Source organism: Mirounga angustirostris, unplaced genomic scaffold (assembly GCF_029215605.1).
Source record: "Mirounga angustirostris isolate CCGP_5_RB_7025 unplaced genomic scaffold, mMirAng1.0.hap1 SCAF_3, whole genome shotgun sequence".
In the NCBI taxonomy this organism is placed as follows: domain Eukaryota; kingdom Metazoa; phylum Chordata; class Mammalia; order Carnivora; family Phocidae; genus Mirounga; species Mirounga angustirostris.
In genome coordinates, this window is record NW_026991711.1 from 183,964,622 (window position 1) to 183,982,535 (window position 17,914).

A 17,914-nucleotide genomic window follows, 5' to 3' on the forward strand; every position below is an offset into this window, starting at 1 on the left:
CCAACATTGCCCTTATATACTATAAACCTGTTTAAAGTAAAACCCAAGACCCTTGCCCTAGAGATGGTTCTTGACTCCATCAGAAGGGCCACAGCCATTCATAAACAAACCTGTTTGGGTTAAACTTTTGGGTTTAATATTTAGAAAGTTGTAAACATCATCATGTCTCCCCTTCATCCTGACCCAGATTGGCTTCTTCCAAAGCAAATCAAGGTCACAGTGCTATTCTCTGCATGCTATGCAAATTAAATTAGGTTTGTTAGGATTTCTTAAATAGCTACAGTGTAGCACAAAACACAAACTTGAATTAAATGACAAAGAGACCATGTGTGTAAGCAGATGGAGACCCAGAGAGGGTCTTCAACCAGCCCAAAGTCATACCGTCTGAAAAGTTACTCAAGTATTTTTGCCTTCTGTCCAGTTCCAAATCTTTCTCCTCTACATTGGGGGTCAGCAAACTTTTTCTGGAGAGTCAAATAGTAAATATTTAGGCTTGTGAGGCAAGAGGCAATGTCCTCAACATTCTGAGCAACTGTTCTCCTGGAAAGGCTAATAGTCTTTTTACATCTGAAGATGTAAAACCATTCTTAGCCTGAGGTCCAGACAAAAATAGTGGACAAGATGTGCCCCACAGGCTGTATTCTTCCCCCACCCCCCTGCTCTAATCCACACCTCAGGGATGAAAACTCTTGTTTCTGCCCTTTTGGTGATAAGGAGCACATGAAAACAAAGTCAAAGCCCCAAAGTAACAAAGATTCTGATTGTGTGTTCCAAGCAAGCACAGGTGAAACACTGTCCCCAGACAGAAACTTAGTTCTGTACTCTATATATTTGAGCATCCATTCTGAAGATGGCTTAAGTCATTTGGAATCTGGTTCATTTTAACTTCCACACATTGAGAAGTCTGTATGCCTCAGGGACTCATTGGTACCAAACCACAAAATTAGGAAAAGAAATTGATGTGAGATTTCTTGATCATCTGGTAAAATGTCCTGCATGTGTATTACAATCCCTTAAATATGCACAAGGGGACAACAGGGTTATTAATATATATCATACTTTTCCTTCATTTGAAGATTAAAAGGTTGTATTGAGTAATTCTTAGAGTTTCTTCAAACCCAAGTATATTATAACTACGAGCATATAGACATGCCAATAGTATTTCTACTGTTCTATTGGAGATGTCTTCTTTGATGGGGATTATTTTGTTTGTATTTTCTGTGGCTTAGACAAAAGTTGTTTGTCTCTCACACATTTTAAAGGAAGATGTGTTTTCACGACAGCTTAACGTCAGAAACTCTTCTCTGTTTCTTGCTGTAAATCCGGATCCCTATAGAGTGTGCCCAGGGTTGTGTCTTTTTTCATTTTTTATTCCTTAAGCCGGAGTCTATAAAAACACTTGACAATCCTATCTCTAGGCATACAACTAGCTTTCCATTCTTCAAATACCTGTTCATTCTTATAGGCACTGGCTGTGTAAGGTGAAAAACATTTCAAAGATTTGTGTGTAGAGAACTTGAGACTCACTGCTGAGTCCTTTGAAATATGGTTGCTAGGTATGTTCACTTCCTTCCCATTTATTCATATTCTGAAGAGGCTTTTTGTAAACTCATAGGGCTCTATAGTCTGGCTGTCTCCTTTAAGAACTTTCTTATCACATCATTACCTACAAAGGACGCTATTTATCAACTCCACAAAAATGAAAAGTGTACCTGAGAATATTTTTCAGACTGACTCATTCTTGAATGTCTGAAACTTTTATTGGGTTTGTTTGTTTGTTTGTTTAATTGGCTTAGAATGTAGGATTGAAATGAGAAAGTAACATAAACTAAACCTAAAATAGACTTTTCTCAGCAAAGCATTTTTGTTTTTCATTTTTTGGAAGGGTCACCAATCTACCATTCCCTCATCATTATTATGATTTCCTTTAAAAAAAAATGAAAATGTTATTATTGTTTTTTCTTCCTGATTGTGAAATAATGTAGATGCCAAAGTTGTAACATAATTCAAGGAAGTAAAAAGTCAAATTTGAAAGACACCTTAATTCCACCACTAGAAAGAACCATTTTTTAAAAAGATTTTATTTATTTGAGAGAGAGAGAGAGAGAGGAGAGGGGCATCGGGAGAGAATCCTCAAGCAGACTCCTTATTCAGCGCAGAGCCCAATGCGGGCCTCGATCCCAGGACCCCGAGATCACAACCTGAGCCAAAGTGAGATGCTTAACAGACTGAGCCACCCAGGTGCCCCAGAGATAACCATTTTTAACTTTTCTATGTATATACTTCCAGACATACTTCTGTGCATACACATGTGTTTCATACAAAACTATGATCATACTGTTTAGCAGTATATTTTCTTCACTTAGTGTCATATCTTCTCTCCAAGGTAATACACCTGGATCTGCCTCATCTTTCTAGACATCTCCATAATATTCCACTGTATTGATATGCCATAATGTACGCAACTGAGTCCTTAGGAAATCTTATCTGTCTTATGGGCACATTTATATTCCCTCAGCTTTTCCTAGCATCGTATGTGCGGGTATGCATCTCATGACCTTGGCTTTCAATGACAGATGTTTTGATATTAAAAATTTAATTATGGGGTGCATGGGTGGCTCAGTCGGTTAAGCGTCTGACTTCAGCTCAGGTCATGATCTCAGGGTCCTGGGATTGAGTCCCACATTGGGCTCCACACTCAGTGGGGAGTCTGCTTCTCCCGCCCCTTCTCTCTCTGCCCCTTCTCCTGCTAGTGCTCACGCTCTCTCTCTCAAATAAATAAATAAATAAGATCTTTTAAAAAATTGAATGATGACAAAACAAGTAAGAGGGTAGTTACATGTTGCAGCATGGATGAACCTTGAGGGCATTATGCTCATTACATACGCCAAAAGACAAATAATGCATGATTCCACTTATATGGAGTACCTAGAGTAGTCAAATTCATAGAGAAAGAAGGAATGGTAGTAGTTACAGGCTGGGGGGAAGGGAAATGGGGAGTTGTTTAATGGGAACAGAATTTCAATTTTGCGAAATGAAAAGAATTCTGGAGATGGGTCACACAACAATGCAAATGTACTTAACACTATTGAACTGCACACATAAAAATGGTTATGATTAATTTTATGTTATGAATATGTACCACAAAAAGTTTTGTAAATAAGCGGATGTTTAAATATGACTGTATATATTTTATTGTAACTATTTACTTATTCATTATATAAACACATCGTTACCTAACGATTTCAATTATCTAAAGATAAACAAAAACCAGAACAATGCTACAAATATCCTGAACTTTGTTTATCACTGAGGCCCTCAAACTTTACCCAGAGTCTCTTTATTCTGAATTTATAAGCAATTCTACCAAACTTTAGTTACCTGAGTTCTTAATTAATAGCATGTATGAAACAGTTAGAAATGTGGGGAGAGGTACAGACAGCTACAGGCAGGAAGTCAAGAGTAGAAAGAAGGAAAAGCAGAATGCCTAATGAAAAGAGCCTCCCTCAAAAGAGAAAGAAAAGCATATTTAACAACTGAAACCATATACCATCCTGCAATCAAATGATATAGATGCAAATGTCTCCATATATGCAATAGCATCACTCAACAAATATTTCTTCATCATCAGTTGGGTGCCAAGAATCCACTGGGGCACAAAAGTGTTGACAGGGACAGCAATAATGTTTAGAAAGGGAAGATTATGCCACTTACAGTCTATTTACAAAGGCAAAAGACCATGAAATACAATGACAGTTGATCAAAGATTGGGTACTTCAGGGGTAAACTTCAGTTATCTAGAAATTGTATTTCTTAGAATGTTTCATGTTTCCCAACAGCCTTGGGTCCAAATGAGACTCTTGTTCAACAATCGTATATGGATTAGTGACTTTATCTATTTACGCTGATTTCAACCAACTTTTGTAAACAAGCCATTTGTAAGCATGTTATTCACCAAGCAACAGGTGTGCACATTATGAAGTCATATTTGCTGGTTTTAAACATTTGCAATGACTTCATTTTAATCACCCTGTTTTCTTGGCTATAGCTCTATTTTATTTGGGTATTTGTGCCAATAACTGCAGTTCGTAGGTTTGGGTTATAGAAAAACCTGACACAGGACAGAAAAAAATAATGCTGGGTATACCATCACTACATAATGGTTAATTTAGGGGGCTTCCTCTCTTTTTCTAGGAACATTGCAAATTGTGAGAATCATCTGTATGTTATCTAGGAGTTTATTTACCACATGAAGATTCAGAAATAAAATGTGTGGTTTTAGCAAGTGGATTCAGTAGTAGAGATAATGACTCAGAAGAAATGTGCTCATACAGAATCCTTGGTTGCCATAGTCTCTGATGGGACCTAAGTATTTTTCTTTGGAGATAAAGTATTAAAATTTAGAGGCCTGGGAGTACCTGGGTGGCTCAGTCGGTTAAGCATCTGCCTTCAGCTCAGGTCATGATCCCAAGGTCCTGGGATCGAGCCCCACGCATCGGGTTCCCTGCTCAGTGGGGAGTCTGCTTCTCCCTCTTCCTCTGCCCCTTGCCCTGCTTGTGCACCCTCTCTCTTGCTCTCACTCAAATAAATAAATAAAAATCCTTAAAAAAAATTTAGAGGCCTGAAAGTTAAACATTATTTGGGACATTACTGGCTTTGCTCATTCCATGGTGCAGAATGTTCCTGCAAACAAGACCATGCTTGCTTGTGGGAGGGCTGAAGATACTCTCAACCCTGCTGTGATATTCATATTCAAACTTCCAGAATTAATGACTTTTGAAATACCTGAATGTGACTGAATACCAACATTGTATAAAGACTACGCACAACACCCGTCCCTGCTGCCGCCATGAGCCCTAGCTACCAAAGTCTTATCAAAGGATAGCTGCACCATTGTCTACGTGTGTGTATGCACATGCGTGTGTGTGCGTGTGTGTGTGTGTATAATTCTTTTGAATTTGCCAGAATGGCTAAACCTTTCCTTAGTGTTTTCTAAATACAGTTGCACATTTGAAAAGATGTCATGTAAAAGTCAAAGCTCTGCATTTTTCTATTGGGATATGATACTGATTACATCTCTGTCTTAAGAAAACTAATTTAAATATGCTTTTGTTGTTCTTTCTGTAGTCTTCTTTCCAAAACTAACAGTGAAGCAAGCTATCTAGATGCCTGCTCTGTTGATCCAAGTCCAACAATCAAATTCTATTTTAGCAACAACAAACACTATTTTTAATATGAAGAGCAAAGCAGATACTGGGGAAGTGTGAAAATACAATCATCTTCATAGAGCTCCAAAAGATATCCGATGCTTAACGTTTAGAGATTTAGTGACCTAGATCTCAATTGCTTTGAATTCTAAATTTTTATTTTTGCCTACTTTTCCTTTTTATTCTAAAATAGGGAATTAATAAAAACTCCGTTTTTCATATTCTTTTGTATCCTTCCAAAACAGATGTCACCATCGTGCAGAATTTCCCTCCTATCGATCTAAAATAAAAGCACGGAATGAAGTTTCTGTCCCCTGACCCATTATTTCTACCTGATCTTTGCCTTTTCCGCTCACTGTGCTTTGAGGCTCATGCCCTTTACCTTTTCTTGGTCCCTCCTACTTCTAATACTACACTGTTCCAGCTAGAACATTTCTTTTTTCCGAGTGCAGATCCTAAGGACTCTGGATAATTCTCCCCTGGCTTTCTCATCTACCTGCTCCTATGATTTTTATTTACTTGGCATTAGTCGTCTGGATGAGAAGAAAAAATTCAGTCAATCATTAAACATGTCTAAAATATCCAAATGTTTGTTTTTCTGGAGACATAGCTTACACTTTCTTATTTATTTTTGTATGATGTCTCACTCCAGCTGTCATCATCATATTTATATGCTTATCTCTCCATAGTCTGTTTTCAGTCCCATGGAGCACTGTATTAGTCTTGACATGTGCCCAGTTTCACTTTTAACTTTGTTTGGTTGCTTTAATAATAGTTATCTATCTTATATAGTTATATAAATTATGCTTACCAACTTGATGTATTTAGTACCCGGTAATCTATTTTTTCATAGGGTCAATATTTATTGAACATCTACTATTAGCCACTATAACTCCAATGTTATGTAGGAGTATCCTGTCCTTTGAGATTTAAAACTACTTGAAATTCTTTGAATACCATCTCAAATCCATGGGAAATCCAAATTCTGCCCAAGATTTCTGCAAAGTCCCTGGGGCCTGCATTCTCTTGGTAGCTTCTCCTGATTTCCTGTACTTGCTGAAGACTGAATGGCACCAACACCTCAATTTCCACAATTATTCTTTCACTTGTAGAGCAGAGCAGGACAATGTCCTGCTTGTTCAGTTTTCCCAGGATAAGGCAGTTTTTTTACAGAACAAACTTTATTGAAGATTCAGAGACAAGACAGGGGACTTCAACCATATTTGTAAAGTGCTCTTTCTTAGGCTGGGGCGTAGGTGACATTTCTCTTTATACCTTTCCATATATATCCCATATTTATGGACCCCCGCACCCCCACCACTCAGGTTCGTCTTGAGGGCCTCGTTTTTTAATCAAACAAGCCCGGATGTCACGTGACACAGCTAAGCCAAATTTCCCCCCTGGGAGTACAGCTCTCTTCCTCCCCTGCTCTGTAAACTCTCCCCTCTCCTAGGAAAATAGAGATGACTATGTTCATAGTCATATGAACTATGACTGGTTCTTTTTTTTTTTTTTTAAAGACTTTTTATTTATTTATTTGACAGAGAGAGGGAACACAAGCAGGGGGAGTGGGAGAGGGAGAAGCAGACTCCCAGCCGAACAGGGAGCCCAATGCGGGGCTCCATCCCAGGACCCTGGGATCATGACCTGAGCCGAAGGCAGACGCTTAATGACTGAGCCACCCAGGCGCCCCGAACTATGACTGGCTCTTATGAGAAGCTTTGTTAGATGATGAAAAAACAAATAATTACAATGCAATTAGATATGTGTTATAAGAGCAGTTATGCACAAAACAGAGGAGAGAACAAGTAACTACCTAGAGGATTTAGGGAGGTAGTCTTCTGGAAAGAGGTAACCTTTGAACTGCTCCAGAATGAGCACAACTTAGCCAAGCAGAGTAAGGGGCATTGAGAAGTGGGCATTCAGGCCAAAGGACCATGTGGAAAATCCCAGGAATGCGAAAGAGAGCTCGGAGTGACCAGTGGCCTCCGAGCCTGAGGAAATAGGGGGACCAGAATACAAAGAGCCTCGTACGTCACGCTGATGAGTCTAGACTGGCACTGCCAGCCGTAAGGAATGAACGAACAATTTCAATCAGGGGAGTGACATAATACAATCTGGGAATTTATTTATGGTTGATAACTAATCCTAACTTCTATTTTTGAAAAGAAATACTGTTTCCTTATTTCATAAATACCACAGATGTAAGTGTAATAGTTTTCCAGATGAGTCTCCGTTTCTGTTTAATGCTCAAAAGGTAAAGTTGATTCTCCAAGTGTGGTCTGAGGAATCCCTGCAACCCAGTCTCTGGGGCTATTCTCTAGACTTGGGGTCCGGGAAAAATTAAGACTACTAAGGGCTCCAGATAATTTTTGTTTACTAGTGGTTGAGAACCACTATCCTAACTTTCAGTTGGAATACCATGAAACTAAACGGAGAGATTTTTCTTGATCACAATTTGATTTGAACTACTGCCATCAAAAAAGCATGTTAATCATAACAAATGCAACCAAACACCCCAAACATTTCTATAGTTTGTTTTAAAAAGCAGATTCGGGATATCAGATTCTCTCCTTATCCTTTGTAGAGATTTTATGTTTGTGATTTGTCGGCTTATGTCCTGCCCCAATCAAAGTGTTAGGTAGACAGCATTTACTGTCCTCCAGGCTTAGGGAGAAGACAGTTTCACGATAGTGGCCAGCGTGAGCCAGGAATGGAGCCCCAACCCAATTCAGCCATAAAGAATTATTCTTCTCTAATGTGGGCACAGCTGAGACAAAGCCCACAGGTTTGTGGGCCCTACCTCTCCAATCTAGCCTGGGCAGTGGGCAGGAGAACTAGCATGTATAATGGCCTCTCTGCTTAGAGAAGTTTGCCAGTCTCCCTAAAATGTAGTCAGCTCCTCTGCCCAAGAGAAAAGGAGAGGTTCTGAGCTCCACATAAAATTTGGACCAACCTTGGACTCAGTATGAGACAGATAAACCCTAAGGCCTCTTACAGTCTTAATAACATATGACTTAGAACAACAGAGACTGTAAGTCCCCCACCCTACCACTAGCAAGTGGTAGGTCAGGCAACCTCCAGGACTGACCGTCGGCAGAGCATCAGCTGAAGGTGTCTTCATCAAGTGATTGAATCATTTTTCTTTAAAATTTTCCTATGTTTATTTTTACTGTGTTTTTTTTCTACCAGGAAGTCAAAGCTAGATTGGTGATTTTCCAAATTGGAGAAAAACATCACTGAAGATGAACTTAGAATGCTTCTTAGGTTGAGAAAACAATACGTTATTAGACTTCAAATGTGAAATTAACAGGAAATTTTCTGGTTTTGAGATGAACTTTCTTTTTTATTGTGAATTTTGAGCAGAGTAAAAAAATAAGGATAGTAAATAATAATAATAAAATACTTGTAGTATCAAAAGACCTGGAACAAAAGCAAAGTCCCCGTCCAGCCTCCCCTCCCCCAAACCCCCCTCCAAAGAGGCAAACGCTTTTAAATCTTCCAGCTATTTCTTCCACTTATTTACTTCCATATTTCTGAAAAACAGGCTCATAAGAGTTATTTTAACACTATTGACTTGCAGCTCAATAGGTGAGGACACTTCTGTGACCTACAACCCTCCTTTTCCTCAAATGTTCCCAACATGCTTAGATCAAAACTTTTGGTTAAATCAGCAGTATATGGTTTTAGAAAGTATGTTCATTGCTAAGCCACTGCTTTTCATGTTTGTGAACTTTCTTGGACAAACTTTTGTTTTTCCTGAAGCTTTTTTAAATTTTCTAGTCACACTTGTCAGACAGTTTTCTTGGTGTCCCCCAGGGGCTGCCAGCCTCTGGCTCCAGTCTAAGTTATTTATACCATGGTCATCCTGAGACGCTCATTCTGAGTTAGATCCTCACTCCTAGATCCCAGGTCTTCCCCTTTCTTGACCTAATTTGTTTTTTTGGTGGAGCACATCCTCTGGTAGTTAACCATGGAAGTATGCCTGGATGGTAATATTTTTGCTTCATTATGGACCTGAAAATAATCTGTGTCTCCTCAAACTTAATGTATCATTTGGTGAGTATAAAAGTCTACATTGAAAATCAATTTCACCCCAGAATTCTGAAAGCCTCATGCCATATCTCCTTCATAGTATTGCGGTTGACACATCCAAAGCCGTTTTGACTCCAAGATCTTTGTATATGACTGTTTCTTCTTGTTGTTTCCTTCTAGAATCTTCTCATTGTCCCCAGTGTTCTTCTGGGATGCTTTGATAATGTGCCTCAGATGTGTGTATTTGTAAGAGGGGGACATTCAGTGGGCCCTATCAATTAAAACATTTATTTTCTTTACTGAGAAAATCATGTATTATATTATTTCTTTAATAATTTCCTCCAATTTTCTCTCCATGGCCTTTTTGAAACTCCATTTGGTCAGATACTGGACATCCTGAATTGATCCTCAAAACTTCTGCACTTTTTTTTTTTCTTATTGTTCACCCCTTTTTCTTTTGCCCTATTTTCTGAGAAGATTTTTGAATTTCTCTTTTATCATTTCCAGCAAACTTTTAATTTTAGTTGGACCCCTGTATTATTTATTACTACCTAATTGATTACCCCCCAATTTTTCAGTTTAAAACAGCAAACATTTATCATCTCATACATTCTTTGAGGGTCAGGAATCCTGAGTAGGAGTCTGGGTGATGCTGTCTCCAGGTCCCTCATGGGGTTCAGAAGCTGTAGGCTGGGGCAATAGTCATCTAAGTCTTGACAGAGTTGGAAGAGTAGCTTGCAAGATAGCTCATTCACAGGATTGTTGCCAGAGGCCTCAGTTCCTCAATACATGGGCCTCTTCATAATGCTCCTTGACTTGACATGGCAGCTGGCTTCCTCAAAGCAAGTAACCCAAGACAGAGCAGATAGCACAATGTTATTTTTATGACTTAGTCTCAGAGTGACATAGCATCACACTTGTCCTATTCTATTGGTCCTACAGACCAACCCTGGTTCAATATGGGATGGGACTACGAAACTGCATGAATGCCAGGAGGAGGGATCACTGGGGGCCATGTTGGAGACTGGCTACCACAGTTCTGTATTCCAATTTTTGTTGTTTCTTTTTTCTTTCTCCTCTGTGTGTGCCCACCCTTTTGGAATGGCCCCTGTTGGGAATACTTCATGACCCCAATCCAAATAATTTTAAAATGGTGTTTCTTGGCTCATGTTCCTATTATGCACAGGAGCCAAATTCCAAACCACCACAGTTGGCTTCTAGACTCAGTCCAAACATGGGATGATTCAGTCCCCCCCACCGCTTTGTGTTGTCATTGAATGTTGCTCACCAGAAATATTTATCTTGTTTTTGAGTTTGTCTTTTTTATTTTCTGGTTTTGTGTCTTATCTTTTATTGGAACAGAGGATATGTGTCAGAGTATTTACAAATGTAATGGTCCAGTTGATGTGACGCTTTCACTGGCCACCCAGGTTCCAACAGTTGACACTTTTCATCTGTTTTTGTCTGCTCACCTGTTTTTCTCATCTTGTGAGTTGGTACTCTTTTTTATTCTTTATCCCTCATCTTATTCTGGTTTTCTCACACACACACACACACACGCACACACACAAGAGGACAAATGCAAAAGTATTTAAACAACTATCTTTCTGGATTAATGTTTTTCTTTTAAAGATTTTATTTATTTATTTGACAGAGAGAGAGACAGCAAGAGAGGGAACGCAAGCAGGGGGAGTGCGAGAGGGAGAATCAGGCTTCCGGCTGAGCAGGGAGCCTGATAAGGGGCTAGATCCCAAGACCCTGTGATCATGACCTGAGCCAAAGACAGACGCTTAATGACTGAGCCACCCAGGCGCCCCTGGATTAACTTTTACATACATAAGTGAGCCTGTTTTTTTTTCTCCTTATTATTCAAAATAATATTGCTACCCAAGTAGTGTCCATATTTTCAGATAGTATCACATCAGAGTCTTCCCAAAAATCCAAAGAAGGCTTCCATTTGGAAAACTGGCCTAGTCGTAAGGGTGACCTTCAGCTTCTTATATTCCTTTTAGGTTACCTTTAGGTTCACAGATAGAAAATGGATTTTCCCTTGAAATGCCTTATATTTATGTGATGAAGTGCAAGGTTTCTAAACACTTCTAGCAACTCTCCCAGAACCCAAAGCTGAAAAATGTAAAACTTTGAAAATCCCGGAAGTGGTGAAAGGCACATGATCATCCTCCACATGGACAAGAGCTCAGGGCTGCTTCTCCAGATTTCTCCCATCGGAAGTACCATCCCTGGAGAGATCAACAAGGACTCTGACATGCCTGGTTCGAATGTCCTTCTTCACTGGTTGTTCACATGAAAAAGGAATAGATGAGTTTTATATACAAGCTACTTTTTTAAACAAGTAATAGTATCAAAGATATTTTCTGAAAGACCTGGTCCTACATACAGGCAAACCAAACAGGCAAGCTAAGGGGTCCCATCTGCCCCAACATGTGTCTCACCTGTCAGTCTGGAGTTGTTTGAATTTTCTACCACTTGGGGCATTTATGCACACTGTGTGTGTGTGTGTGTGTGTGTGTTAAGAGGCATTTATCAGTAAAAAAATGTGTCAGTTACAGGGCATATTTTTAAAAATTAGTTCACTAGTGTGCATTAATTACACTGTATGAGATTAGCTTGCTGATACCTCTCAGAGGGAAAACCGTAGTAGTAAACAAAGCAGATAGTGGTTGACCAGAAGGATTGTGGATGGAAGAGGGGAGACAGCTGTGACTAGTTCAGTGCTTCCCAAAGCCATGCCTGTGTTGGACAGTGTAGACTTTCACCAGACCAAGGGAAATGAGAAAAGTAAGAACAGCGTAGATATTGCTTATGAAGTAAAAGTTATTTATTTTCACTTTAAAGGAGCACCTTGTAGTCCATGAGCACTTATTTGCTTGCTTCCTTTACAGTGTTTTAATTTGCTTTTTCTTGGGGCACCTTGGTGGCGCAGTTGGTTAAGTGCCCAACCCTTGTTTTTGGCTGGGGTCATGATCAGGGTCATGATTGGGGTTGTGATTGGGGTTGTGAGATCAAGCCCTGAGTCAGGTTGCACTGCAGGCTCAGTGCTGACTGGGCTTAAGACTCTCTCTGTCCCTCCCCCTTTCGGGCAAAAACCCTTGCATGCTCACTTTCCCTCTCTCTAAAATGAATAGGGGAATCTAAAAAAAAAAAAAAAAAAAAAATCTTGTTTTTTTCTTATGGAATGATGATAGTAGATGATAGATTTGCTGTTGGCTCATGGGTGGGAGGGTAGATTTGCTTGTTTGTGTTTGAAGATAGCCATTGCCCTTACATATCAAAATATAAATAAAACAATCCACTGTTGGTCTCCATTAAATTTTTTTATTTTGTTGCCCTGTGAAGTTCAAAATATAAGGAACTTTTAGATTAGACGATCTTCTGGATTCTTCTCACCCATAATTTGCATCACCTGGGCCCTCCCTGCCAACAACCCTTAGACTGAAGTGTCGTAGGAAGAAGGGGAGGAACATAAGGGAGGGAAAGGGGGGAAGAGAGAGATTCCTGTGTGCCATTCTGATAATTTTCACACGTCACAAAATATTATTTTTCTTTTTCTTTTTTTCCAACTATTTGAAAATACAAAAATCATTCTTAGCTCAAAAGTAGTGCAAAAACAGACTGCAGACTGGATTTGGCCTGTGGGTTGCAGCATGCCAACTCCTGATTTATACTGCAAAGTCCATGAACTACCACGTTATGTTCATCACTGGGATTTTACATCCCATTGTTGGGGGCACAGCGGCAGTGTGAGGGGAAGAGATACATCTGAGTCCCTCCCGCAATGCCTCAGTAGCCCACAAAGCCAGCCGATAATTAAATACAGCACAGTGCTTGAGAATATGGCTGTGGGTCAAACCACCTGGATTCATATCCCCCAGCTCCATTCACAACGACCTCTAGCCTCCGACATCCAGTTTTCTTAGCTATAAGGTGGAGTTAATTCTAGTACCTACCTCACAGAATTGTTATCGGGTGTAAACGAGGCCGTGCATGAGGCAGGGAGCCTGAGCAGTGCCCTATGCAGTCACTGCTCAAAAAATGTTAACTATCGGGGCACCTGGGTGGCTCAGTCGGTTAAGTGTCTGCCTTCAGTTCAGGTCATGATCTCTGGGTCCCAGAATTGAGCCCCATGTCAGGCTCCCTGCTCAGCGGGGAGTCTGCTTCTCCCTCTCCCTCTGCCTGCGCTCTCTCTCTCTATCAAACAAATACATAAAATCTTAAAAAAAATGTTAACTACTGAAATCATCATAGGATGGATCCAAGTTCATTTCCTCTACAGCATCCTTATCATGGGATCCTTCAGAGTGAATGGTGAAGGCCTCTTAGACCTGCTAGACTCAAAACATTTTAGGACAAGGAAAAAAAAAAAAAACCTGGAGTTAACGATTATAAATCCCACTCACTGCCTTACATGAGATGGATGGAACTTTCTTACCGATTTGTTCCCAAATGTACCAGAGACCTCTGATTGCCCCCTTCTTTGTCAGAGCCAGTAATGTGCATGCTTGCTGTCGTCCAGAAAAACAAAAACGGGTGGCTGATTTAGATGTCTAGACTAGTGGTGTCTCCCTGGACAGGGCTTGAAAGATAGGAAGTGGCATCTCCAGTGAGATTTCTGCGATACCCAAGTGGGGCGACAGCGGCTCTGGGTGGGGAAGAAGGGGCCACCGCGAGCACAGCGCATGGGTGTCATTCCCCTTTACTGGAGGGCATGCTGCCAAGGCTCACGGTCAGTTGCTTAAGGCAGACACGGGATGGAGGGGCCCTGCGAAGAGCAGTTCATGGAGTCTGTCTGGCTCAGTCAGCCACACTTGGTCAGCTCTTTTCACACACAAAAACGTTCGCCTCAGGCTATTGGCTGGGCAAAGGATCAATAATCATAATGCAGAATCAACAGACCTGCTCAGTAGAGTGTTAACCAGCTTTGAATGCTGCCAACTTCCCCTTACCCTAAACTAGGCCAGGCTGGGCGTGGGGGAGGAGAGGCTAGGGGACAGGCAGGAAACTAGAATATGTCACCCCAAATATGTCTCTCTGACATAAAAATTATTTTGAACTGAAAGCAACAATGAAGCAGTAAATGCAGAGGAGGCTTTTTATTTTGTTGCATTTTTTTTTTTTAAGATTTTATTTATTTATTTGAGAGAGAGAGAATGAGAGACAGAGACCATGAGAGGGAGGAAGGTCAGAGGGAGAAGCAGACTCCCTGCCGAACAGGGAGCCCGATGCGGGACTCGATCCCGGGACTCCAGGATCATGACCTGAGCCGAAGGCAGTCGTTTAACCAACTGAGCCACCCAGGCGCCCCTGTTGCATATTTTTAAAGGGGCATATTTTTCAACTTCTCGGAGGGTTTAAAATTTTCCAAAAAAAACCTTTTCAGTCCAAGCAACTAACAACTAATTAGCCTGGTGTTAATTTTAACTTGTATTAAAATAACCAAGGCTTTTAGTTTCATTTTTTTGCCACTTCATCGATAGTTGTGCATAATTCATGCGTAAAGAAAATATCCCAGTCACAGTAGAGCAAAACAATAGCAATATGATTCATATGTCTTGAAATTCCAGGTCCAAATTGGCTGTAAAAAAATTACCAGTTTTCCATCTACCCATTGATCTATTTAATCAATCCACAAGCATTGGTTGAGGATATATTATACATCAGGGTTACTGATGTGAACTAGACTAAAATTCCTTCCCTCCTGGGGCTTACAGGCACCAGGGAAAATATACATTAAACATAGGAGCAAATAAGAAGGAGGACCTGATGTCATTTGGGGGCGAACATTTGTTCAAGCTAACACTGAAAGATTCTCAGTAACGAACAGCAAACATGGCTTTTACTCCAAGAAATAAAATAAGGCCTGTCTCATGACCTCCATGTACCTTCTCAGAGGTTAGAGGATTGGTAATTTACTTCCTCTTACCCGTGGTCCTGAGAGTCTCAGAGAGTGCTGTGTTGTGTCTGGGAGGCAGAAGGGTCAGAGATGCTCATTGTCCACTTGAAACCGTGGCCCGCCACCACCACGTGAACTCGAGCATTGGGTCCTCGCGTGGGTGGCACTTCCTTGCCCAATATCTAGTGCTCTTGGGTGTAGGACTCAGACTCCTTTCTGAAGCCCCGCTGCCCCCTCCAAATGCTGTGTGGGAGCAGCGTGCTTGTCCCTCCAATCCTTGGGGCCAACTGTCAGCAGGTACTTAAACCAGAAACAAAAACTACGGCTCTTGTCTTCAGGCAGCTTTTGCTTTCCCAAAAGTGAGGGACAGAAAAGCCTGGTTACTTGCTTGGGATGACAGGAAAAAAGACATCGCAAACAAAAACAGATGTGCAAATTAGTGTGTCAAATGATCTAGTGTTCGGAAACATTTAGAGGATTAGCTCTAGCTTGCAGACTCAGATTTTGGGTGATAGCTTAGACTAGTGGAATCAGAATCACCCAGAGGGCCCATTAAAACAGAATACTGAGACCCACGCCCAGGGTTTGTGATTTAGTGTGTCTGGGGTGGGCCGATAGTTTGCATTTCTGACAAGTTTACAGGTGACGTGGATGCTGCTGATCAGGGGATCCCCACTTTGAGAACTATTGCTTTAGTAGAGTATGCGTGAATATGTGATTGAAATGAACATAAAAGTTGAACAATCTAGAAAGACAAGATTAAATATATTATGTCAAGGTATGACTTAATGACCCCAAACATCTAGGAGGAAAATCAGAAAAATCTAGTCTTCTAAAAAGTACCAAATATCCAACACTTGGAAAGAATATAGATTTTCCTTTTCAGTCAATCACTTTCCATTCATACAAATTGTGAGGTATGTACAAACGCGGTGTTTGAAAATTACTATACACTTCCCTTCCTTGAAAGGTGGCATAGCCTAGTGCTCTAGGCTAAGGAAATATATTTAATTAAAGATATTTTTGCTTGAGTATTTTATTTTAATTGAACAAATAGGATCCTCCATTTTGGAAATGTCTGAAGCAATTTCTCTTTTATTTTTTCTACCAACCAGCCAGCACAGGTCCTAGACTTGCCCTGCCTTTGCTGTCAATTAATATTCTTTTCCTGTGGAAAGCAAACTCATTCTCAGTTAATATTAACCTGAAGAAAAGAATTTAAAAGGTAAATACATAAACATAGAACATGTGTCAAAACACATTTTAAATTCAGTATTTTCAACTACCTCTTTGGTCCTCTGCTGGCAGAGAAATCTTTAAAAATCAACCTTCACTAGAGTTGGCCTGTCCATAGGTTCTAAAATGTGTCAGAGTAACTGAGACAGGATAAGAGTTCTCAAGCTCACAGCTGAATTTTTGTTTTTGCTTTATACCAAGAATATGTCACTACATTAGTGAATTAGTTTGTTCTCCTTAAAGACACATAGTGGGTATTGATCATCTTTTCTCAGTCTTGAACATCATTTCAGGAAAAGAAAACCTTTGAATCACTTATAGAAGATATGACCAGTTAGGGGCGCCTGGGTGGCTCAGTCGTTGAGTGTCTGCCTTCGGCTCAGGTCATGGTCCCAGGGTCCTGGGATCGAGCCCCGCATCGGGCTCCCTGCTCCGCGGGAAGCCTGCTTCTCCCTCTCCCACTCCCCCTGCTTGTGTTCCCTCTCTCGCTCTATCTCTCTCTGTCAAATAAATAAAATCTTTAAAAAAAAAAAAAAGAAAATATGACCAGTTAATATACACATACGCACATATTATATATATGATATACATATTTACATATATAATATACATATTATATATATTATGTTAAATCTAAGCTGCCAACATTAGACCACTTTCTGCTTACGGTTATGGGCAATTTCATATGGTACAACTACACGTTATCCTGAAAAAAGGAAAGATGACTTCGCCTTTTCCATAAATAACTTAGAATTCCCAAATACAATAAAAATGATGCACACTCACCGGACAGTTCTCTTACGTGCAACATCTTTTCACTTCTCGGCTCTGTTTCTCTTGATTTATTATTGCCCCAGTATAGCATGGCTCCTAATAAACGGTGTTTAACGCTCAAAGAACAGAAAAATATGTTTGCTTTTGCCCTGCCAGCCAGGATTTATTAAGCTGTTTGTTTGGTTTTTTTTTTTTTAAGATTTTATTTATTTATTTGACAGAGAGAGAGCACAAGCAGGGGGAGCAGCAGAGGGAGAGGGAGAAGCAGGCTCCCCGCCGAGCAGGGAGCCTGATGTGGGACTCAATCCCAGGACCCTGGGACCACGACCTGAGCCGAAGGCAGACGCTTAACCGACTGAGCCACCCAGGCGCCCCTATTAAGCTGTTTTTAAACAAAACTCTTTCTTTTTCCCTTTTCCTAGGGTTGTGTCTGTAAAGACAAAGGCCCGTGCTTCTGTGATGGGATCAAAGGGGAGAAGGTAAAAAAAAATCTTAATATTGCTTCTTTCTTCTGTAGAGCTCATCCAGGAATTTGTTCTTATCAGAAAGACCCGCAGTGTGTTATTCCATTCCCCAATCCAATTTTAAAGAAATTGTATATAAACATGAACCAAAGAAAAGGAAAAAAACAAAAACAAAAAACCTTCTGGTAAGTTTCAGACAACTTGTGTAAATACCGTCAGTTAAAATGTAACTCTTTCGGTCTGTAAAGAAAAAGGAGCAAGTTAGCAAAAAAGAAAGCTTATCAGAA

General features: G+C 40.3%; 1 protein-coding gene across 1 annotated transcript in view; it reads left to right on the forward strand.

The window, feature by feature from the left end:
- COL4A3 (collagen type IV alpha 3 chain) overlaps positions 1-17,914 on the forward strand; it is a 127,826-nt gene that overhangs the window by 45,760 nt on the left and 64,152 nt on the right. The window contains exon 2 of the mRNA XM_045867844.3: positions 17,586-17,642. Coding sequence (XP_045723800.1) covers positions 17,586-17,642 — 57 coding nt within the window. The remainder of the gene's footprint in view (positions 1-17,585; positions 17,643-17,914) is intronic.